The 24,881-nt window shown below is 36.0% G+C and overlaps 1 protein-coding gene and 1 long non-coding RNA gene across 3 annotated transcripts in view; one reads left to right on the top strand and one right to left on the bottom strand.

Annotated features, from left to right (window-relative positions):
* Window positions 1–23,405, top strand: part of DSG1 (desmoglein 1) — a 37,762-nt gene extending 14,357 nt beyond the window's left edge. The window contains exons 7-16 of the mRNA XM_005612818.4: window positions 819–985; window positions 2,666–2,800; window positions 3,095–3,280; window positions 5,963–6,222; window positions 7,642–7,781; window positions 11,311–11,595; window positions 14,146–14,279; window positions 14,616–14,688; window positions 16,229–16,437; window positions 18,530–23,405. Of these exons, the coding sequence (XP_005612875.3) occupies window positions 819–985; window positions 2,666–2,800; window positions 3,095–3,280; window positions 5,963–6,222; window positions 7,642–7,781; window positions 11,311–11,595; window positions 14,146–14,279; window positions 14,616–14,688; window positions 16,229–16,437; window positions 18,530–19,576 (2,636 nt within the window). The 3' untranslated portion in view covers window positions 19,577–23,405. The remainder of the gene's footprint in view (window positions 1–818; window positions 986–2,665; window positions 2,801–3,094; window positions 3,281–5,962; window positions 6,223–7,641; window positions 7,782–11,310; window positions 11,596–14,145; window positions 14,280–14,615; window positions 14,689–16,228; window positions 16,438–18,529) is intronic.
* The window catches only part of LOC102149901 (uncharacterized), a 154,893-nt gene continuing 130,921 nt past the window's right edge, over window positions 910–24,881 (bottom strand). For both annotated transcript variants that reach the window (XR_011420986.1, XR_011420987.1), the window contains one exon: window positions 910–1,049. This is a non-coding gene — a long non-coding RNA (uncharacterized lncRNA). The remainder of the gene's footprint in view (window positions 1,050–24,881) is intronic.

The raw sequence follows: 24,881 nt of genomic DNA on the forward strand, positions 1-24,881 counted from the left end.
TAATACTGAGATGAACATACATATATACACAGATTGAGAAAGGAGACAGAGGGAGAGATAGGAGATACTCTGGGGCATTTGTGTCTATAGACGGGACAATTGTGCTTGAAAGAGTTCGAGTGTAGAGAAGTATTCTGGTTTATGAACACTGGCAGCTTTTCACATTCTTCAGTGTCCTTCACCAAAACTGCTTAAAAGATTAACAGGAAAGATCAGGGAAAGGACAAAGCACATAGTTAAACACGCATCTCTTTAAGTCCACTAGTTACTTAGCATTTCACGAGGAGCCACGCAAACCAGAACAATAATATATATTTACTGAGTGTGTGTTATTCAATAGGAACTTTATATAATTTTCTCTCATTAAGCTATTTAATTTTCTATGCATTCAATGAGGATGGTACTATTATCATTCCCATTGATAGAAGGGGAAACTTAGATCAAGATCACATGGCTAGAAAGTGCTCAAGTTGGAAGAGAGCTGGTCTGGCCTTAATATCATTTGGTTTCACCACAGGAGCCTTTAAAAAACAAAAAAGAATTATACTAGAATAAGAAATGGAAAGCCAGAATAAAACATTTCTTTGTTACCTAACTACTAGTAATGTCTAGGTTCCTAGTAAAACGTGATCTTTTTGTCAAATCAAAGGTCTAGAAAGGAGCTAAGCTATTGATATGTTGAAAAAGTAGAAAGGGAAAATGGTAGAGTGCACGTTATATGGACCAACTAAACCTAACACCTTGTTGGAAAAGCAATACACTATACTATAACGAAAATGCAAACTGTCAAGTTACAATCAATTTTCCTTGATTTCTAGATACGCTGGTGATGAGACTCAATGCTACCGATGCGGATGAACCAAATAATTTGAACTCAAAAATAGCTTTCAAGATCATAAGACAGGAGCCTTCCGATTCACCAATGTTTATTATCAACAGAAATACTGGAGAAATTCGGACGATGAATAATTTCCTAGACAGAGAGGTAATTTCTTTTTCTTTGAATGGGTTGTCAGTCTCAAAGGAACTAATTCTGCATGCAAGAGTACCTAAGAAAGAAAAAGAAAATAATATTTTTAAATTTTAATTACATAACATTTTCACCTACGGGAATGACACAAGAAATCTCTTTAAAATGAAAAAATGGGAATTCCTCAAATACATTTTATGCTGTCATTTTTCATTTAATCTTACTTAGGATTTGCCTCAATTTAAGAGCACTATATTTTGAGAATACATAAAAATATACATAAGATAGAGGCAAAAGCTCCATTTTGTTTTTTTTTAAAAGAGTGTTTCATAATGAAATAAATTTAAGAAACAATTGTTATCATGTCCCCCATCTTGGCAAGTCACTACGCATGTGAACACAGTAGAAGGTCCAAGAATTTTTACACACTAAGAAACTTGTTTTTCTTTCTTTAACCCAGCATATCCTAAGCACATTTGACAACAGAACTCTTTTTCCCTCCTATGTCATGCCTACTGACAGTCCACTGATTACTTTGGGAAATAATAATGGTCAGAAATGATGGACAGGAATTAAGTAACATCCAGACCAATCTTTTCGCTTGCAAATAAGAAAATAAGTAGTGATTGTTACCAAATTAGAATCAGCATTACATAGTTTCTATCATGCCGTGTGGTCTCCTAATTTAATTTAAAATATCCACTTTTTCATTATTTTTTAAATATTGATAGAATATAGCTCACCTGCATGAATTCGAGGGATATAAATGAATACGATACGCAATTAAATTTTATTTTAATTACTATAGTTATTTTAAAATGATAATCTCCCTGCTAATGACTCCTACTTTAGGGTAAATCAGATTATTTTTACACTTTTTAAATGCCATCAGTTTCTAGGTTACCTAAATCTCCTTTTTCACTTGTTTGAAAATTGCTATCAGAAGAAATTGACTATTTAGCTTTTCTCTCTTAAACTTTCTTAAAGAGCCAGTGGGATTATTAAAAGGGTTTTAGTGGCTCTAAAAAGTAAAGGAACTCTGCGGTCACTGGGAAACCACTGGAGCAAATATTCTTAAGCTGGCGTCCATGGAGAGACCTCAAGATGTCTCTATGAATCCCTAACATTATACCCACAATTCTGAATGAGTATGTATATGCACATGTGTGTGGGAAAGGCTCTGTAGCTTTTACCAGCTTCTAAAAGTTTAAGCACCATTGAGTAGACTCAAGAACAGATACATCAGCAGTAATTCCACCGCCACAACCTGCCACCCCCCAAAATGCAAACTATTTGCTATCTTTTTATTCTTCTTGCATACTCAGGGGCTGCTCATTTAGAGCATGGAATTTTCATGCCATAAATCCTTGGTAAACATTAATCTTGCTCCTCCTGATCATTGTGGTCCACTTCTCCGTTTACAAATTTTTTCAACCCTTGGACATATAATAAGGAACGAGCCCTTTAAAAGATGTTGCTTCTTTGAAATGATGCTGGATAAGCATTGTCGAGGATGCAAGTGGCGACTTCCATACTGATTCATGTGAGATTTGCGGATTTTCAATATTCTGTGTGACCCCATCTCCATCATAGATTTCTGTAAATGTTGAGCCAGCATTTTAAAAGAACCTTGTGTGAGACAGAATAAGGACTGTCATCATCAACTGTGATATTGTTTGTAATGTGAATTTTTAGCAATACAGCCAGTATTCTCTTGCTGTAAGAGGCTCAGACCGAGATGGCGGGGCAGATGGAATGGCAGCAGAGTGTGAATGCAGCATTAAAATCCTCGATGTCAATGATAACATCCCTTACATGGAACAGTCTACAGTAAGTACTTGTCCCTGAAATTAATAACTTTAAACTCACTACACCCTAAAATTTGGTCTAACAATCCTATTCACAGATATACATGTTATCTTTAGTCACATACAACCCAAATGTAGACACGTACATTGTCTTGTGTTTGTTTATATAATAGAATAAAAACAAATTTGAACGATGAAAAGTGAGACTATAAACAGATCCCTTTTCTAAACAATGACTGTAAACATTCTAGTATAAGTCTAGCATAGTTCTCTCCGTCACACGATTTGTGTTAACATTTTCTACTTCTTTTTTCAGTATGCCATCGAAATCAAAGAAAATACTCTCAATTCAGATTTGCTCCAGATTAGAGTAATTGATCTGGATGAGGAGTACTCAGCTAACTGGATGGCAGTCATTTTCTTTATCTCTGGAAATGAGGGAGGTTGGTTTGACATAGAAATGAATGAAAGAACAAATGTAGGAATTTTAAAGGTTGTTAAGGTATGATATAATTATCCTAAATATTTTGTTTTCTTGGTCTTTTTCAAAATGTTAATCTTAAAATGATGCTAATATTTCACAAACTTGAGTGGGTAAAGAGTAAAAAGTACTGTGTTTTAAAATAATATATGAGATAGGGCTGTTTTATAAGGAGTTTTTCTACTTGTATCATTTCATGAAAATAGGCATTGTACTGTAACTTGAAACTCTTTTCTATCAATACAGTACTCTCTCACAGATCATATAAATTCAAAGCATTTTTAAACATGAATCTTATTTTACACCTACAACAAAGTAGGACTAATGCATAAGGTTTTGTTTTAGATGTTTGAAGAATATTTTTTAAAGCAGATTTAATGTGGCCTTCAAAAAAAATGTGTCCAGGGGCCGGCCTCATGGCCGAGTGGTTAAGTTCACGCACTCCACTTCAGCAGCCAAGGGTTTTGCCGATTCACATCCTGGGCACGGACATGGCACCGCTCATTAGGCCATGCTGAGGTGGTATCACACATGCCACAACTAGAAGGACCCACAACTAAAATATAGAACTATGTACTGGGGGGATTTGGGGAGAAAAAGCAGAAAAAAAAAAAAAAAACACTGGTAACAGTTGTTAGCTCAGGCACCAATCTTCAAAAAACAAAAAATGTCCATGTCAAAATTGTATGTCAATTATTTGCAGTAAGAATATCCATCATGTAAATTAAAAATTGCTTATCCCACCAATGTGGTGGGGTTTTTTTTGGTGAGGAAGATTGGCCATGAGCTAACATTTCTTGCCAATTTTCCTCTTTTTGCTTGAGGAAGATTGCCCCTGAACTAACACCTGTGCCAATTCTCCTCTATTTCGTATGTGGGACACTGCCACAGCATGGCTTGATGAGTGGTGTATAGGTCTGTGCCAGGGATCTGAACCCGCAAACCCCAGGCCACTGAAGCAGAGTGTGCAAACCTAACTATGCAACCAGGCCAGCCCTTCCAATGTGTTTTTATAAAATTAAAATTAAATTACTGCAATTTTAGGATTATCACATTCTCATCTCACTGTGGCTGCTGACCAAGGCTTACTACAAACATAAATATACCAGAGATTTGGTCCAAGTCAGCAGAGTTCTCCTATGTCCCCCCCAACATTAATGATCCACCACATTTACCTGCAGTAGAATTTCCTCTGAGACGTGAGAAGAAAAATGTCTGACTTTTAGGGAAGCCAATAGTGAAGGTTTCACCCTGTGCTACAAGACTTGTCAAGTCTATTTTTTAAATCTTCAATAGCTGTGCATGTGGACTGTGTGTGATGCATGCAATGTGTTTTCTTCATGGTAAAATGTAATCCCTTTTTAACTATTTCTTTCCTTCAGAACAGCCTTAGGAAATAGAATCTTAAGGAATTCTTTCCCCATAGGAATGTGTGTCTTCATAAAGTGTCTTCAAAAAGTGTCACCATGCCTATAGCTTCCATTTACTGAGGCAGTGTGTGAACGCTATAGTTTATTCCTCACAGCATCCCTGCACATTAGGTTATATGCTCATATGGCAAATAAATACACTGAGGTTCAGAGAGAGTATGTAATCTGCTCAAGTTCTCATAGCTAGTTAAGTGTACAGCTAACATTCAAACCTAGATTTCTCTAGCTATTAAGTTCATCTTCTTTCCATTATCCTATCTAGGATTCCATGCTGGGAAAACTGAGTCCTAATATATTTCACCTCAAATTACTATATTACTTTAGAAAATTAGTCTGTCTGTTCTCAACATCTCTATCTGTAAATGAGAACGATGTTGATTTTTCTCCCAGATGTGACATCATATATCATTCCTTTGTTGTGATTATATATATGTAATGTATGTGTGTATGTGTGTGTAATGTATATGCATCCATGATTTTATAGTCAGTCTTGGAACTGCAAATAAAGATAATATTAGAGCAAAGATTGGAAATTTTAGCTAAGTGGAGAGTTCAGTGGGTGAATCAATGGTCATCTAAATTACTCTCATGTGAAAATTTAGAAAAATACATTTGGTACTTACAGGCATAACACATAGTTGTTCGTGGATTTTATGAGTAGTGGATATTGACACCATCTTTCATAATGAAAATGACTACTTTATTTTATAATATAAAATAATTTCTTTCCAGAGTATGTAGAAGAAAATAAGGATTTCTTTTTATTATTTATATACTGCGTTCTATTACCTAACTTATTGAAAGAAGTCATATTTACAGAAGTAAAATTTCTTTTAAACAGTTCTTTATGGATAAAATCAGTCAAAGGATTGAATCTGAGATGTATTCGGCCCATGCTTTGTAATATATAGAGCTATTTTCTGAGAAACATAAAATGATAGAAGTTAACATAAACTGTCTTTGTACCACAAAATGCATGGATTTGACAAACTATATTAAGTTTTTAATTTATTTGGTGGACAATTAGAACTCATGTCATACATTTTCAACTATTTCAATGAAGGATCTAGGACAATTGGATTTTTTTCCTACTATATTTTCATGTGTTTGTATTGAATTAAAGATAAAGAAAGTAAGAACAGATTGTGTATTTATATGTATTTATATTTAATTAAAGAAAGCAGGAATTTTTTTGCCTATTATCAAAGAATTTCTCTTTCTTCTGGAATGTTTTTCTTCTTATAGTAAAACTCTTTTACTGTGTATTTTCTAGCCCCTAGATTATGAAGATGTAAAGAATCTGCAACTTAGTATTGGTGTTAGAAATAAAGCTGAATTTCATCATTCAGTTATGTCTCAATATAAACTCACAGCAACTGCGATCTCCGTGACTGTGTTAAATGTAGTGGAAGGCTCGGTGTTCCGTCCAGGTTCAAAGACATATGTAGTAACTAGTGATATGGGACAAAATTATAAAGTGGGAGACTTTATAGCTACTGATCTGGACACAGGTCTAGCTTCAACAACTGTTAGGTAAGACTGACATTTTCCAACTAATTTTCACCACATATTGAACTTAAGTTCGATTTTCTTTTTAGAAATTTTAAGTATCTGAGTTAAAACATTTTTCATTAATTTTGAAACCATTTATTCAACCATAATAAGTGCCAACTACTGAAGTGTTACTTAATTTAGAGTGTTTAACTTAAGAAAACACAAAAATTTGTACAAAATGTAAGATGTAAAAACGTAAAGACGTAAAATGTGAAGATATTGTATCTTGAAAGTTTCACTCGCCTATGTTTACATATTTTGTTGACCAATCATTAGCTGATTCCAATAAATCATGGTTATTCCTCTTGGAAGATTTTATGGACTGATTTTCCCACTGAAAATTTGCCCAGACTGAAATCAATTAGATATAGTCGGTTCATTTCAGTTACTTTCTTCACTTGAATCATCTCTTAGTATGGGTCAATAATAACTTTGATATAAAAAATTAGTTAAACTAAAGAAAAAGTATGCTATGTAATTTTTCTACTTGGTCATGAAAAATCTGTGCATATACGTGCACATGTATTTTTCACATGTGCTTGTGATCAAGAATAACAGAGGGGGAAGACCTCACAAATGAGCTTTAAAAGTTCTTTCTTTGTATTCTCCTCACATCATGTATTTCTGTGATAGCTCTTATCACACTGTACCACCATTGCTGATAAACTGTCTTGTACCCCACAGATGTGAGTTCACCAAGGGCAGATAACCCCCCAGCCTAACCCTGTCTCCTCTCAGAAGTTCCATTTCCCTAGGTTTATCACGGTGCCTGAGACAGAGCTATCTAACCAGTGCTTGTTTAACAAATATGTAAATGAGAAGGAAAACATCAAAGTCACAGATGAGGAGAGAAAGAGAATAGAATAGGATAGAGGCACGAGGCAAAGACATGGTTTGGAATTCAAAAGAAGTCCTGTAAAGTCATCGTGTACATTGTGCATATGGGAAAGGGGTGTGGAAATAGGGAGGGGATGAAGGCTAAGCTGACCAAGGAGAAGCAACTTCTTTGGTAAGAGAATAGTTTAGAATGAGGAGCAGCCCAGGGAGTCCTGAGATCTGGGTGCTCCAGGATAGTTTTGATGCTACCAAAATCAAATAAAAAATGAGGCTGCAAGCATCGAGGATTATTCTGACATCCATGTGGGCATAAGAGACATTCCACCAGAAGTGGCTGCTCAGTAATTCCTTTTTTCTTCAATTTAAATCTTTGTCTATTTTAGAATGTCCTCAAACAGCTGGGACAACCCTGAAAAAAATAAAGTCTCTAATAATTGTTAATTATATCCAGGGGTTATAGCTACTGATTGGAAACATACATTTTATAATTAAAATCTCTCTCTCTATCTCTTTGTTTTTAGATAGCTAACATTAATTGGTACTGTTTTCTTTCAAACACAGATATGTAATGGGAACTAATCCAGCTGACTTGCTTGCTGTTAACTCAGAAACGGGCATAATTACTTTGAAAAATAAAGTTACCAGGGAGCAATATGACATGCTGAATGGAAAATACCAAGGAACAATTCTATCTATAGATGGTAAGAAATCAATTTAACTTTGTCCCTTCTAGAGGAAGTTACATATTCACTCTGAAATTAAAATTTTAATTACTGTATTTTGAAGTGACTCTTTTTTCCAACAAAAGTTAACATACTGGGCATTATAGAATCAAATCTTTAATAATATTAGAGACGGTATAATTTAGTGGATAAGACCGTGAGCTCTGGAGGGAGACGGGGTTGGTATCTTACACCATGACTTACTAGCTATAGGATTTTAGAGAAGTTATTTAACTCATTCATCCCTCAGTCTCCTCTTCTGTACAATAACAAAATGGATTTAAAAGTATTTAATGAGTTCTTACATGTAAAGCACTTAAGAGAGTGTTGACATTCAATAAATGTTAGTTCTTATTAACGTCAGTAATTGAAATTTTTAAATTGCATTTTAAAATAATTTTCAAATAGTTAGGCTAGAAGCCAAGCTAACTTAACTTTACCTAATCTTGGGAAAGTTGATGGACAACTTCGTGTAAACAGTTTGGAGGTGGCATGCTTACATTACTTTTCACAACCAACAAAATTCAACAGGCTGGTCACCGAAGGAGCAACGTTTCTCAAGGCTAATTCTACTGAGCAATATTTGCTATTTCAATTCCTCTTCCTCCCTCCTATCTTCTTCTCTCCCTGTTTTTTTCTCCCTCTCTTTTCCCTCTTTCAGCTGTCCTAAAAAGGGGTTGACAATTTCTATTTGCATAATAAATTAAAAAGAAATAAAATAGTACTTTTTAAAGTCATTCAACTATTCAGAATTTTTACCAAATTATACTGCTCTTTTCCACAATCAGTCAAAATAAATGTCGGTTTTAAACTGTATATTATAAATAGAAATGCTGATTCCATTCACAGATAAAGCTTGTTTTGATTCAGTGCTGAAATTATCTTAAGCAACTGCCAGTTTACTACTTTTCTTATATCCAACATCCAACAATTGCATACGTGAAGGGAAAACTAGAACTTTTGCTTCCAAAACTGTTAGGCTCATAGGAAATAGAGAGCATTTCTTTTGTCATCAAAAAATGCAACCTTCTGGGGGATAAATATTACATGCAATGATAATGATAAAAATAGCAACAAAAACGATAACAATAGAATCAGCATAGCTGAGCTCAGAGGGCATGGGCTTTGCTATCAGATACACTGGATTTAAGCTTGTCTCTGTTACGTACTTCCAGGGCTGTCTTTATTCATTTATTCAGAAACTATACATCGAATCCTAACCAAATACCGGCCATTGCGACAGGTTCTCGGGTTACATCAATGGGCAAAGTCTGACAACACAGCTCATGTTTATCTAACAGAGATAATGACAATAATTTCAAACACAATCATTCCTGTATTTTTATTCAACTCCAATAATCTTAAGAAAAAGTCCTAAATATAAAAGGCTGAATGCACAGAGATATTAATTATAACATTATCGATAATAATTAAATATTGAAAGCAAGATCAATAATAGGTAACTGGGTAGGTAAGCCATGGTCCACTTGATATGAAATTATGTAGCCATCAGAAACTATTTTAATGAAAAATTTATTTAAACATGGAAGAATTCTTACAATGCAAAGTAAAAATACAAAATAGGAGTCATATGATCTATCAATGTAACAAAAATAATTAGCAAATTTTAAGCATTATAATTAAGACCAAAAGATAATACAACAACATATCAACAGCAGTTGTCCTTGGGTAGCACTAGTGTGGGTCTGTTTTTGTCTTTGTTTTTGTTTTGCTTCTTTATATAATTCTATACTCTTCAAATTATATATAATATCCAACTGTTTATAATGTAAAGAAATAATCCAATAAATAGTGTTACTAGTAATAATAATAAAGTTGACTGTAATAATGATTCAAAAAGTTCTTGAGAAAATTGTATGCTATGACACACGGAAAGTGTCTTGGTGGGCACATAAATATTGTTACTTCTCTTCCCTTGCAGCTGGGCAAAACACATTTAGCTTTAGATTATCTGAGTTTACAGACAGGAGTAGTGTAATGTGAACACAATTTGAAAAGTAAATCACATTTTCTTTAAAAATAAAGATACACTATAATGATTTTTGCAGTAAACTTAACCTCATAGATATGGGTTGCAGAATATTTAAAAGATTAACTGTTTAAAATATTAAAAACAATCTACATGGCTCAAAGCATTTAAGGTAGCAAAAAAAGGGCTGGGGGATGGGGACGATGGGGAGATGTTGATCGAAAAGCACAAACTTCTAGTTATAAGATGACTAAGTTCTGTGGCTCCAATGCACAGCAATGTGATTATAGATAACCAAATACAAGGAGCTTCTATTAAATTTAAATAGTATGCGGAATATGCTGACTTTATTTGTCTGAGGTAAATAACCACAGTACATGTTTTTAATACTGGCCTGAGCAACTTTTCTCTTTTAAAAGTATCTTCTTTATCACCTCTCACAAATACTATTTTTTTGGCTACATTGTTATAGAAGACATAATTATTTGATAGCTTTTAATGGGCCAATTATGTTGCAAGATAAGGACACAAATATAGATTCAGATCTATTTCTTACTCAACTTTATTAAGATATAATAAGTACATCCTTTTTAGGTGTACAGCTTGATGAGTTTTGACAGATGTATACATCTGTATATACACTGCCACAAACAAGATCTAGAACATATTCATCACTGCAAAGAGTGCCCCTGCTGGTCTAAATGTAGATGTATTTTGATGTACTACCTTTTGTATCAAATGTACTCAAAATCAGTCTACTCTTTTGAAATACTAGCTGGTTGGTTGGTTGGTTGGTTGGTTGGTTGGTTAAATGAAATAAACAGCAAGCGTGAAGCAATGAAGTTGAAACAAATAGCAAAAGTCCCTACCTCTGCTTTTAGTTAACAAACACAATAACTTATTGAAATTTTGAAGGACCAGAGGAAAACAAATTTGAAATAGCTGCTTGTGAAACAAAAATGCTTCACTTTCTTATTGATATGAAGATTTCCCCCCACCTCCGATAGCACCAATTCTCTCTCCTATGAGTTATGGGAACTGTTGGCTGTGAGTTTGGGGGTATGTTGCTTTATCCCCAGATTTTTGTAGAAGTGACTTCCCAACCTGTTCAACATCTGTTCATTTTGTCAGTGTGTAAAAGGGAAACAATAAATAAGAAACAAAGATGACAGACAGTAAAACAACAAACAAAATCTAGCTCTAACATATGGAGAAGATTGCAAAAAATAGTCTAGAATTGTCCCCACTATGGTTTATAACACACCACTGGCCAATCCACAATGTGGCATTTACTGTTTATGTTTCTCAACACATGAGACGGTTTTTCAGGAGCACTAATATTCATAATGGTTTGATCTAAAAATTGAGTCACAGACAAAGGATGATTTGGGGAGTTACCAAATTGATGGGAATAAAGACACTGAAATAAGTATTGATGAAAAAAGAAAATAGTTTTGTATTGTCCAACAACCATTACAAATGTATAAAATATTTCTTCCATTTTGAACCTTGTTACAGATGCTCTTCAAAGAACTTGTACTGGTACAATTATTATTGACCTTCAGGGTAATGGCTGGGAAGTTGGTGGACCTGGCACACCAGGGGGTGGACGTGATACCGGTACTAGCACAAAGGAGACCCCTGGTCCTGACATTGTTATCAATACAGAAACCCCTGGCAATGGCCCAAATACTTTAGTTGGAGGGCCCGATAGTTTTCCAGATCGAGGACTACTCTCAGATAATGTACATTTTGGTCCTGCTGGCATTGGACTACTCATCATGGGATTCTTGATCCTGGGACGTAAGTACTTTAACAGTCCTATTTATATGTGCCCCTAACATACTGTGGGGAGAAGATAAGTTTTCTGATCTTTTGATAAAATATATTTTACAAATTCTTATTTTGTGTAATTATCATGAAATGTCTATGTTTGGTACTGATTTAAAAACAGTTAACTGCTTAACTCCTTATAGTGCAGTGGAGGATAAAAACTCTTTTGCATTCTGTCTCAAGGTAATGGGAAAGTATCATAACAGGTAGGTTCCAATTGATATTTGAGTGAAGAAGATAATCAGAAACAACTGACTGAAACAATCAGAAAAGGCAAATAGAGAAAGTAAACTCTGAGTTGGATGTTAACAGATGAATAGGAGCTGGCCTGACGGACAAGAAAAGGGGAATGCTCCAAGGAGAAAAAAATCTATGTGCAAAACCTCAAAAGAATGAGCGCAAGTTACTGAAATAAAGGACCCCAATGTGGGAGAAATAAAGGATACACACGACTGCATCGTGAGAGCTGAGACTGGAAAGACAGGCAGGGGCTAGACCTTGAAGGAATTTCGTGCTGTGCTAAGGCTACAAAGCCTAATGAAAGGAGAGTCAAATAGAGGTAGACTTAAACTCCAGCTTCTAAATTTAGTGGTCTGAGCGTGTCAAAGGTTACCTAACTTTTCTGAGCTTCACTTTTGTCATCTGTGAAATAATAAGACTTACCTCATAACATTGCTTTGATGTTGGAAAAGTAGTACCACACGTGGAATACTTAGAGATAGACCACATTCTGTGGTCATTACAGTAGACCTAGTCAAAGATCTAGCCAGGAGCATATAACAACCAATGGATTCTCAAGGTGGCCCTTAACATTGCCTTTGATGATGACAGAAATTAGTGTGGAGATGAGCTAGATGCTGCAGGCTCTGAGGAATAAGGGGAGCTCTGAAATAAGCAGGTTGAAATCTGCACATTATAATGAAATTAATGTAAGCACTGCCATTTTCAAGTATAGAATCATAAACTCTTAGTGTCAGAAGATACTTCAGATATTATTTAATTAAAACATATACACATAAAATATGAAATCAGAGCACTTGCATATGAGATACTTTTTCTACCTTCATTTCTCTTAATACACAAACAACCATAAAATGGATAATTCTCACTATATTTATTAGTAAACTGGATTTTCTCTGATTTTAAATAACTTTCACCCTTTTGAACTTTTTGATCAAAACTGAATTCATCTAAACCACAAAGAGTTTGGACATGCTGATAACACAACTTAAAGTTGAGGCTCTTTTTCCATAATTTAAAATATGTTTCAAAAAACAAGAAATTTCTATATTAAGTAATACGATTGCACTCTTATTGGCTCATAATAAATTGAAATAATGGCCATGTTAAGTTCCATGAAAAGGAGAAACAAGGCTAAAAAAAAGAAAGCATTCTCATCAAAATGAACCAAAGCAAGAAAAAAGCTAGCAGATTTGCAGAATATAACATAAAATATCTATGAGAAGAGATAATTCCCTAATTTCACTTCTTTGAATTATCAATCAACATTTCAAAACTTTAAAATTTAATACTTTATAAAGGTCACTTAATTACCCTGGTGCTGATTATCTCTACCACCGGGAATATAGGCTATCACTATGAGTTTGTTTTTTATATTGGTGACTACCTTTGAGTAGCGTAATTAATAAAAGATTTAAAAATTGTACATGGGCTTTAGAGTCAAATTCCTCTAGAGTCAAAGCTATCTCTAAGCCTAGCATATATTCAAGAAAGCAAAACACACGGGATTCTTTTCCTGCTTGCTTTCTTTCTTTCCTCTCTCTGCTATTACTATCCATACTATATTTCTTCCTCCATACCTTGCTTTCTTCTTTCTTTCCTTCCTTCCTCGCATTTTTCATTTACATCTTCTTTCCTTCATTCATCCATTCATTCCAAATCATTTATCAAGATCATATTATCTAAAAGTCTCTGTGCTAGAAACTTATATAGATAAATAAGAAAAATCCAATTGATTAACAGAAAAAGACATTGTTAAGCAGTGTAACGTTCTCTATTTGTGCACGAGTAATTTCAAGAAAAGATATCCGTGTAGGGGAAAATAATAGCCTCATAGAGAACAATAGCTTGAAGCATGAATAAGATTCTACTGTTGAAATAAAAAAGGCAGGCATGCGTGAAAGGAGAAAAATAAATAAAGTCATGGAGGAGGGAACACAAAGAATGAAACATTGCCTCCCTCTCCAGCTTTCCTTCTTCTCTCCTTTGCCATTTTCCTGAGCAATGATATGGAAAAGACTCATCTGTTTTAATGGTGCAATGCTATTTGTAATTTGAATACTATATAACAAATTAAAACTGATTGCAATCTAGTATCCTGGAGCTCACACTGATTTTGGTATCTTAGCATTATTCAGTTTGTTTTCTGAAACTTTCATCGTATTTTTGGACTCAAATGGAGTTATATTAAGGATTCAAGTTTAATCATAAAAATGCACGTTGTTTTGTTGCAATACGGCCCCACTTCTAATTCCAATATTCCTATCCTTTCACCATCAGTGGTCCCATTTTTGTTGTTGTGTTGTGATTATGGAGGTGCCTCTGGTGGTGGAGCCGGCTTTGAGCCTGTTCCCGAATGTACAGATGGAGCAATTCATTCATGGGCAGTAGAAGGACCACAGCCTAAACCCGGGGTAAGTGCTAATCTGTGAGAAATGGCCTTTGGTTGTCACCTAAATTCGGGCCTAGGCACACAAACCAAGATGCCTGCGATCACTCACCACCTATGCTGTTCTTTGTTCTGGGGTAGCCGATGGGGAACATGAACAGACATCAAAGGTACATCCAAATCAGATGGAAGCAACCACGGGAGGCTTTCTGAATGAGGGTCAGGTTTTAGATGAATTTCAAAAGTTTCCTAAATAGTATTCTTTTAGAAAATCTGAGGTAATTTGTGAACAAACCCAACGTATAACTATAGAAAGAAAAGAGTCATTACAAGTGGGAAAATGTCGTTCCCTGTCTTGTAGGATTTCGCCACTGTCTGTGTACCACAAATACCACCCGATAATGCAAATCTAATTGAATACATTGACACCTCAGGTAAGAAAAAATTATTTTTTTTATTTTAACAGCTCGATGACTAGGAAGGAACTCTGTTCTCTGTCTTTGCATGCCTTACTATTTCTCAATTATCTTACATGTCTCTAAAATTGTTTCTATCATTCCTTTTTAAATGATTAATTTGAAAATTAAATGGTAAGGGAAAACCTACAGTAATCATTATTCTGATATGTTGTACTTTTTTAAATCTTCCTCAATCATCAGAGAGCACTTACGAGATGACCTGGTTTAGGACTTCTATAAACAGGAGAAAAGAACTGAATTGTAACCACAAGTCAATTTTGGTCAAGGTTTTTTGTCTAGTAGAGCAAATGTTATTTACCAAAAAGTTACTAATTAGAATTAAAGTACAACTCTATTAAAATAGATCTGTGCTCATTTATTGAGGCTAGAATCTACCTCCACAATTCATTAATAATTCAAAATGACTCTAATACAAAAGAACAATTTTAAAAACTCATATCTTGGGAAATAGTTGTACCATTTTGCCTTTTTTCAAGGTAAATATTCTTGATTCTCTTATTTTTCAGTGTCTTTTTTCAAATTTGCAATCATGACTTTTCTACTTGAACTCTTTAAAATAGAAGAGGCATAGGAATGTTTGTAATTTGTGGACCCAAACTGGACCTTATTCAAAAGACTGACATGCTAGTCTTTAAACCTATTTCTTCCCCTGATGAATCCAGTTTTGTTACCAATATACCCCCACCTCAATAGCAGAAACTCACTGTTGACTCTTACCTCTCCCGATTCATTGACATCTAATCAGTTCTAAGACTTCTCAAATCCTCAAACCCATCCGGATTTATTTATGTATTTATTCCCTCAGTATGTCTACAGATCTTTGCCCAAACCTTGAACAAAGCACAATGAGAGGCACCAGAGTAACAGAAGTATGAATAACATACTGTCCTTAAGCTCAAGATCTTTAAAATATTGAAGCCATAGGATACCTATCCCACTGTCAACACTTTCTCTGTCTGTGGCACTTCCATAGTCTGGGCCATCATTTCATCTCACCCACCTCGAAGACTGTAAGAGGCTTCTACTCATCCCTCACATCCAAGTGCAAAGCCAAGATTCTCCACGCAAACCTTTCCCCTCACCATAGCTTCGGCCTCTTCTCTGAAATCTAGCGGTTCTCAAACCTTCTTCTGGAGGCCCTGTGCTTTCTAATAATACATTGAGGTATTCTTAGGCTATTTTTTCAACTTTTAGAACTTGGGTGTTTTTCCCCAATTGGAAATCAAACTCTCTAAGTTATAGGTTTTTGTAAGCTCCATGCAGCCCTCCTATTCCAACACAACATATAGCAGTCTCCCAATAAGTAATTACTGAATTAACAAATTGATTAATAATATTATTTTGAACTCAATATCATATTTATATCTCCTTACTTTATGTATTGCCTTCATTTTATTTCTTGGCTCACAAACCGTATACTTAAATGAAGAAACCATACATTACAGTAAGTGATTAATTACCGAGAAAGTAAATTTAATTTGATCGACACTTTTAGGGGTTTACACAAATGAGTATGGTGGCAGAGAAATGCAAGACCTGGGAGGAGGAGAAAGAACAACAGGATTGGAAGTAACAGACGGAGTTAAAACACCAGGAGTACCTGAGACATGTCAAGAATATTCTGGCACATTAAGAAGAAATTCTATGAGGGAAGGTAGAGAAGGAGGTCTGAATATGAATTTCATGGAAAGTTACTTCTGTCAGGTAAGGTCTCGAGCCCCATGCCTTCCTCTCCATCCTGTACCCACTGCTCTATGCCAGGCGTCCGCTACTTCCCAACAGGGCTTTGGCAGGTGTCTCCTAACCGGGTTCTCAGCCTCTAGTCTTTATGCCTGACAATCCAGATTACTGATGAATAATACTTCTAAACCTCTGACCTAAGCACTTTACTCTGCCACTTAAAAATGGCCAATGGCTCCCAGCTCTGCTTTGCGTATGGCATGGAGTCCAAACTCAACATGGCAATTAAGGTTATTCACAAATTGACCCCTTCTGTCACATCTCCAATTATTCCTTACCACCAACCCACTTGCCAAGCGCCTCTGCCTTATTCACACCCATCTATTTCCCTCCATGTGTTTGCTTATGCTGTGCCCATCCCACAATGCTTTTATCCCATCATATCTCTCACAAACTCCTACCCACCTTTCAAGACCCAGTTCAAATATCACTGCCCCTCTGAAGTTTTCACTGTTAAGCATTTCATCCAAATAGGATTTATGTTTTCCTATCTGTATTTCTATAGCACTTTGTTTATACATTTTATAGAACATACTGTTACCACAATCAAGTAGAGACAGAAGTGCCTGCGGTTATACACCACACGATACTTAAGCCTGCAGGGATTTACTGTCTCTGATACATTAATGTTCTTCTACATCCTGGCCTAAAATATCTTCATTAACTCTCCTAATGGCTTAGAGGGTAGCTGCTATTTTGAAATAAAAGACTAGTAAAAGGCTTTCAAGGTGCTGGTCTGGTGGTGTAGTGGTTAAGTTTGCATGCTGTGCTTCAGCGGCCCAGGCTTCGTGGGTTTGAATCATGGGCAAGGACCTACACAGGGCTCATCAAGCCATGCTGTGGTGGCATCCCACATACAAAATAGAGGAAGATTGGCATAGATGTTACCTCGGGGCAAATCTTCCTCACCAAAAAAAAAAAAAAAAAGCCTTTCAAATAAGCAGTAGATAATTTAAAAAAGCGCATTGCTGAAATCCACAGGAATACTTCCTATCCATGTCTCTACAAATGAACGTTATTTTCAGGAAAAGTACAATTCTGCCTCAAAACTTTTGCACTTGCAGCTCCTTCTGCCCAGAACACTATATCTGCTTTATTCCCCTGTCACTTTATTCCATCACTTTATGAGATGCCATTGTTGACCACACTGTATGAAAGAGCAACCCCCATCACACTCAGTCCCTTACCCTGCACTTCTCACCTCCTGACAAGCATGCTTTTGTGTTGTCTGTTTCATCCTACCAAAATGGAAGCCCTATGAGTGAGGGACTTTATCCGGTTTTGTTCATTACCACATTGCCAAGTCCCTAATAGAAAGTCTGACAAATAATAATAACTCAATAAATATTTTTGAATGAAATGAGTTAGTTTGCTATAAAAGTATTTCTGACACTTAACCTGAAGGCTTGCAATCCAGTATTATGAACAGCAAAGATGAAATAAAAGTGTACATCTGCAGGCTTTCACTTTGAATTGAAGGAGATTCTATTTTTTAAAATTGTCTTTGGTCACCTTCAATTTTTGAATCCAAAAGTGGCATAGACCCAGAGTCAAATTTTCCTGTTGTTTTGTTGAAAAAGCCACATTGAAATAAATCTTCACAGAACCAACATGTTCACTCCATGAAGGAAGGAAAACACAATCCTGAATGAGCCCAAATCCATCACGAACTAACTTTTTAAAACAAATTTTAAAAATACACACTTTTGTGTACTTCAAGTTCAGCATTTTTATGTACCTCCTTCTATTTTGGTTACGAAATAATTCATATGATTTTTTTTGTGCTTTTGTGTCCAAAGTGCACTATTATGAAGAAGTACGTCTAAATACACTTTAAAAATCAAAATGTATTATCTGAATTACAGTTATAATTTCTAACCAAATTCTTGCAAGCAATATTATATAAGGATTTTTAAAGCATCTCTAACAGATGTTAGAATTTTGTTTTATATATTCTTGTTTGGTAATGCCCTGGTAGAAAAAATAATGATGAAGACTTCTATTATTGTTAAATATGTATTCATAATTTCATTTTCTCTCTCCTCTACAAATTCAGAAAGCATATGCTTATGCAGATGAAGACGAAGGACGCCCATCCAATGACTGTCTGCTCATATATGACATTGAAGGTGTAGGTTCCCCTGCTGGCTCCGTGGGTTGTTGTAGCTTCATTGGAGAAGACTTGGATGATAGCTTCTTGGATACATTGGGGCCTAAATTTAAGAAGTTGGCAGATATCAGCCTGGGAAAAGAAGTTGAATCATATCCAGACCCTGATCCCTCTTGGCCACCTGAGCGCACTGAACCAGTTTGCCCTCAGCCGGGAACAGAGCCCATTGTTAGTGGACACCCACCCATCTCCCCACATTTCGGCACTACCACAGTCATTTCTGAGAGTACCTACCCCTCGGGACCTGGTGTACAGCATCCTGTACCTATTCCTGATCCTCTGGGCTATGGTAATGTCACTGTGACCGAGTCTTACACCACCTCGGGCACTCTGAGGCCCTCTGTCCACGTTCATGATAATCGACATGCATCAAACGTGGTGGTGACAGAGAGAGTGGTCGGCCCAATCTCTGGAGCTGATTTTCATGGAATGTTAGACATGCCTGACTTGACAGATGGGTCAAACATTATAGTGACAGAAAGGGTAATAGCACCAAGTTCAAGTCTACCCACCACTTTGACCATCCCTGATCCTAGAGAGTCTTCAAATGTGGTAGTGACAGAAAGAGTAATCCGACCAACTTCTGGCATGATGGGCAGTCTGAGTATGCACCCCGAGTTATCAAATGCCCAAAACGTGATTGTGACAGAAAGGGTTGTCTCTGGCTCTGGCATAACCGGAATTAGTGGCCCAGTCGGGATAAGTGGAGGCAGTGGCCTGGTTGGCAGTGGGGCTGGAATAAGTGGTGGTGGCATGGGGCTGAGCAGCCTGGGAGGAGGTGGGGGCCTGAGTAGCAGTATAGGGGGGACAGCCACTATTGGCCACATGAGGAGCTCCTCTGACCATCACTTTAGCCAGACCCTTGGATCCACCTCCCCTAGCACAGCCCGAAGTCGAATCACAAAGTACAGTACAGTACAGTACACCAAGTAGCCAGGATCCCAGCACACTTTTCCTCAGCAATTGTGATTTTGGTTCAATTACCACCACCAAAAAACTAACAATGTGATTTATGACGCACAACTAGGTGCTAAGGTAATTGTGGAGAAAGGTAAGAAACCACAGTGAGAAAAATAGATGGAAATTGTGCTGTTGGGTGAGAGCTGGCCTTAGCATTTGTAAACTTTTTTCTTAAGTTAATACTAATGGAATTGTGACAGTGAACTGAAACTTGAGACAGGGTCCTCTTTGTGCCTGTGTGGCCTGTCAGGTCTTCTTCGCTTCTGTGTGGCTGTAGTGTAACTCCAGCACGTGCAGTAAATAAAACTCGGTCACGTAAAAGCATTGGCCTTAAGATGGCAATTGGCATAATTCTCCTTGGCTGTTTTGATTTGCCATGTAGCTCAGGCAATATTTAAAAAGAATAAAACAGGCAATACGTGATCATGTTTGTGGGAAGAACTTCAAATATGTGCCAAATGCTCTGTCAGTTTCAGAGATGATATAAATAAAAATCTAACCACATATTCAGACCGGGGTTAACCATTAAAGTAAAAAAATTTGGCGACACAGCCAAGTTCACAAGCCACCAAGCACGCCTACCTTAATAATTGCACTAGATAAAATAAACCTCAATTTAGGAAATGTTTCCTGGGAGGGAAATTCCATAAGAGAGTGGCAACAGAGTGAATTCGTTTGGGATAAACTGGCAATGTCTGAGCCTAAATCTTGAGATGGGGCTTCAGCTAAAATTCCCTTGGAGTCAAGGACTTTTCCGATTCTACTTCGTGTTTAGTGGTAGATGCGTTATTAATGAATACGGTGTCCTGGCGAGGCTGCAGGATACCATGCTAATTTTCCCCTTTACACTGTGGCTCCAACTTAACAAAGGAAAACCTGCCAAGTGTAGTTTTCAGCTTGAAGCTAGTAACAGCTGACATGGTCGTCACCACTGGTGGTAAATTACCTTCCAAGGAAGCAGCCGGGAACCGAATTATATTTTCAGATTGTGTTTTTAGTAAGTGTCATTCATTTATATCCAGCTCTTCATTACACATCTCCTAAGCTAAAGTGATTTACTTAAGCTGAGCTGTGAAAAAAAGCCTGCAGTATGGTTAAGCTTTGGGGGAATTTTTTTAAGGGGATCTACAAAATGTTTTTCGAATGTGTAAAATGTTTAATGAGGAAAGCTAGACTTGTTTGATAAAGTAACACTGTACAATTAGGTTAGTTGAGTTTAGTACTTTTTAACAGCCTTCTGCTGCTATTTCGAGGGGATCAACTAGGCACTTCTAACAGAGTGATGATATTGTGTAACAAGAATGAAATTGTACTGGACAATCCATTTCTTTATCCCACCCCCTAACTGAATTTTCTCACTAGCATAAATTTCACATTCCTGATTTGATTTATTAGTAAGCTCTTGATTTATATATGCTCCAATTTATAATTTCCAAATTATATAGTATGATATTTTTCTAGCTTCAAAATTTAGTAATGTACTATTTATGATATGTCATTCTGTGTGTTTTTTATATAGTATCACCTGGTTAAAAATCTCTAAATAGAATCAAAGCATTCTTAGAGGTAAATTTACTATCTCATGATAGAGGAATTTTTTTCCCTTTTCTAAATTCAGTGTTAATATGCTCTTAGTAAAGTGAAACTGGACATGACAAAATCTTTTAAGGATTTGTTCCTCCCAATTACTCAAATTTCCCAAACTGTTACAAGATCAGAGAATAGTTATTCAACTTCCAACACTTGTCAAAGGGGGCAGGGGAATGAATTATTTTACCTAGAGCTGTTTTGCTCTGTCACAGCAGACGATGTCAATATGTTCAGAGCCACAATATACATCTCATTTTAACTCTGTAGACGATGTAATATTTTAATAGTCTGTAGCATGCCAAAATGCAGAGGTGTAAATAAAATCATTCACGGGGAGTCACTCTTTTATTTCTTTCTCCCATTTGGAGGGTTTTATTAATGATGTGTAATCTTTCCAGAAATAAAGTCAAAAGGTATTTATTGAAATAAATTTGAGTATGCCTGGATCCAGGAGATTGAAGGAATAAAAATAATTATTAATTAGTCATTAGTTAATTCATTAAAAGGAATGGTATCTAACCACAGGTAGCTTGCTTGTCACTTCGATGCTCTATATCATCAGAAGTGTTCTCTTAAGACTCCTGATACCTTCCAGAAATGTTTCTAAGGTTGTCTAACAAAAGCCAGAGTGACTGTCTTGAATAACCATTGTTATTAAGCTCTATTAGTTATATAAAACCATGGAAGATAAGAAAAAAATTGCCATATTAGTCATCAATCTTTAAAATACTTTCAAATCAAATTGCTTTTTTTTTTTTTCAGGTTACATGTTGATGTTTTAACTCTTTACTCCTAATTTTTTAAATACGTTTTTAAGACATCAACCATTCTAACAGTCATCTAAAGGCATGTTATTTTTTTAATGAACAGCCTTTGGGCAGAATTTAATTCTTCTCTTTAAATGCTTTACTCTAACTCATAGGCTTTAGGTCATTCCATAGACCTAAGAAAAGATATGGGGATTATTTGATAAGTGAATAGTTATAATTCAAATCCATGTTGCAAGCTGCATTTCAGATCAATTTGCTTTTTAAAAAAGAGAAGAAATAAAGAGTAATTTAATTGTTATGTATATATAGTTTGAAAACAAAGTGTTTAATGTTTATAAAACATCTGACTTTCTAAAGAGGTGGCCCTTTGGGGCAAAAACTAATGTATCATAAATACTTTTCTTGTTATTTAATATCAACCAAAATACCATCTTCAGCTAATTGTGACATTGAATTCTAGATATATCTGCTAAATATTACTAGCCTCCATGTATGTTGCCTGATGAAACTGTATTTGTACTGAAAAATTTACAGAAAAAGTATCTATTTGGGGTTATTTATATAACTTCATCTGGACATCTGTTCCACATTCGCGTATAAAGTTTTTAGCCTCATTATCTTCATTCAGTGTAATGTAATGCTCCTACAGAATTCTAATTATACACCTTCAAAACCTGCATATTCACTCTAACTGAATGTTTTTAGTTATATGTACGACTCATTTCTGAATTTATACCAGTATTTGAATGTCAGTCGGGGTATAACACATATGACACCCTTTGACTTTGGTAGGAGTTTAGAGGTGTTATAATCATTGGTTAAAATGGCCATGGCTATTTGGGAAAGACATCTGAAACCCAAAACAAACTTTTAAAAGTATTGGCCACATTTCCCCATGCCTATTTAATAAATTCCAACCTTCTTTTGGATTTCTGGTATTTTTAAGATGTACTTCACATCTTAAAATACAATGGCAATGTCTGAGCCTAAATCTTGAGATGGGGCTTCAGCTAAAATACACCAGTCCACATAGATTACTAGGATCCATGAAATAGAATCTGTCTTCCAGTTCTATTCAATTATTGTTAGGACAAAAGCTTGAATGGATCAACCTATTATTCATCAAATAATTTTAAAACAATGAATAAACTATTGTTTAATTGTCTACATTCCCTCCATTTAGTTATATTTGAATGACTAAACACTATCATCAAGCTGTACTTAGTCTGACATTTTTCTTTGCTATTTTACAAATATTTTTAAACTCTATTATTCATCTTTGGTGATGTTTAAAACATGGTGCTTTCCTTCAAGGTTCAATATAAAGCTTTTGCATTATTTGGGTGCTAGTTCCTTGCTTGGTCATCTGTTGCCTATTTTAAGTCAGTTTGTAACTTTCAAAGAGCTATGTTTACAGCAATAAAATGATTGATACGCCTCCATTATCTTTTCTGAATTGTAAGGGGGGAGGGAATTTAGACTATAACGAATAATTAGAGATTACCAAATGTAGTTATTTCATCCTATATGGGGAAGAAATAATTATTCTCACACTGTAAAACTTATTTTCATTTCATTTTCTGTTTCCTAGCTCTTTTGTTTGTTTGTTTTTATTTCTTTACTAAGGAGCTTATGCTCTAGAGTGCTGCTTAGTAATGTCAAAATAAATGATAAATAGCTTGCATTTTTAACTTTTATTTGATACTTTTAGTGCCTTTATGCTTTCACTTTTCTTTCATACTCTAACTTTTTAAATTTTTGTTTACATTAGCAGTTTATTTCTTTTAAAATGGCTTTTCTTCTTATTTGCTTTTGAAATCATACCTTTTCATCTTTATTGGGGTGCATCTCCTTTTTGCTCTCCAATGCCACTTCCAGAGCATTATCATCTTCATCTTGCACAAAACCTTACGCCTTTCAGACTCATGTGATCTGCTTATATCCCCCTTCTCCTTGTGAGATTTACCAACCTCTTAATAACATCCCCATTTTTACTGAAGATGCATATTCCGGCCCACAGTATTCTGTGACTCTCCAACTCCTGAAGGCTATTCACAGTAACTTACATGACCACATGGGTGAGGTACCAGACACCCCAGATTTTCAGTTCCTATACTTCCATTTTCCTCACTCCACTTCAGCCATCTGCTTCCTCGTCACAACCCAGCACGGCAGCACCTGGACGCTTCAATCTCACCTCCTCCTGACCGTTCCAGCTCACTTGCGTAGGTATTCCAGTTGCTGCAGTTCCTCCACTTCATCAACGTTTCCATTTTTTTTACTCCCACCGCTTTCCACTGTCTGTCAGCTTCACCTCCCTCTTGTCTAACCAAGCTTCGTGAGTCCAACCACAGTCACCTCTTGGTGAACACCTTCGATTCCTTGCCCTGCTCTCCCTCTTCATATTCCGAATCTTTCACCCTCCATCTCTGTCTGCAAACAAACAGCTAAATTATTGAGTTGACTTTTTGCATTTTAAATACTTGATCTCAAATCTCAGACTAACATCAAATGCTCGCCTACGATTCTACCTGATTCTCTGATTAACTTCCAATCTCCTTATACTAATTTGCTCTTCCATACCTTCTCTGTCCTCAAACCTCCCACACCCGCTCTTCCCTCCTCCTTCTTAGTTGATGACCGAATCCTGTTGTTCGCTGAGAAAATAAAAGTCATCAATCTCAAGTCCATTCATCTTCCTCTGCCAAATCTCCACATCCACCTGCATTTGCACCCGTCTTCCCCCCACACCTATTACAAGGGAGTTAAAGTCCTGCTCATATAAAAAGACAACCCCTCATTTGAGCTCAAGGACTTTGCTCCTTCCCTAATCACCTCTTTCCTATACCATTCCTCTCTCTCTCTCTCCCTCTCTCTCTCCTGGAACATTCCCATCAGCACCCCTCCCTGTAGCTACT

Source organism: Equus caballus, chromosome 8 (assembly GCF_041296265.1).
Source record: "Equus caballus isolate H_3958 breed thoroughbred chromosome 8, TB-T2T, whole genome shotgun sequence".
Classification (NCBI taxonomy): Eukaryota; Metazoa; Chordata; class Mammalia; order Perissodactyla; family Equidae; genus Equus; species Equus caballus.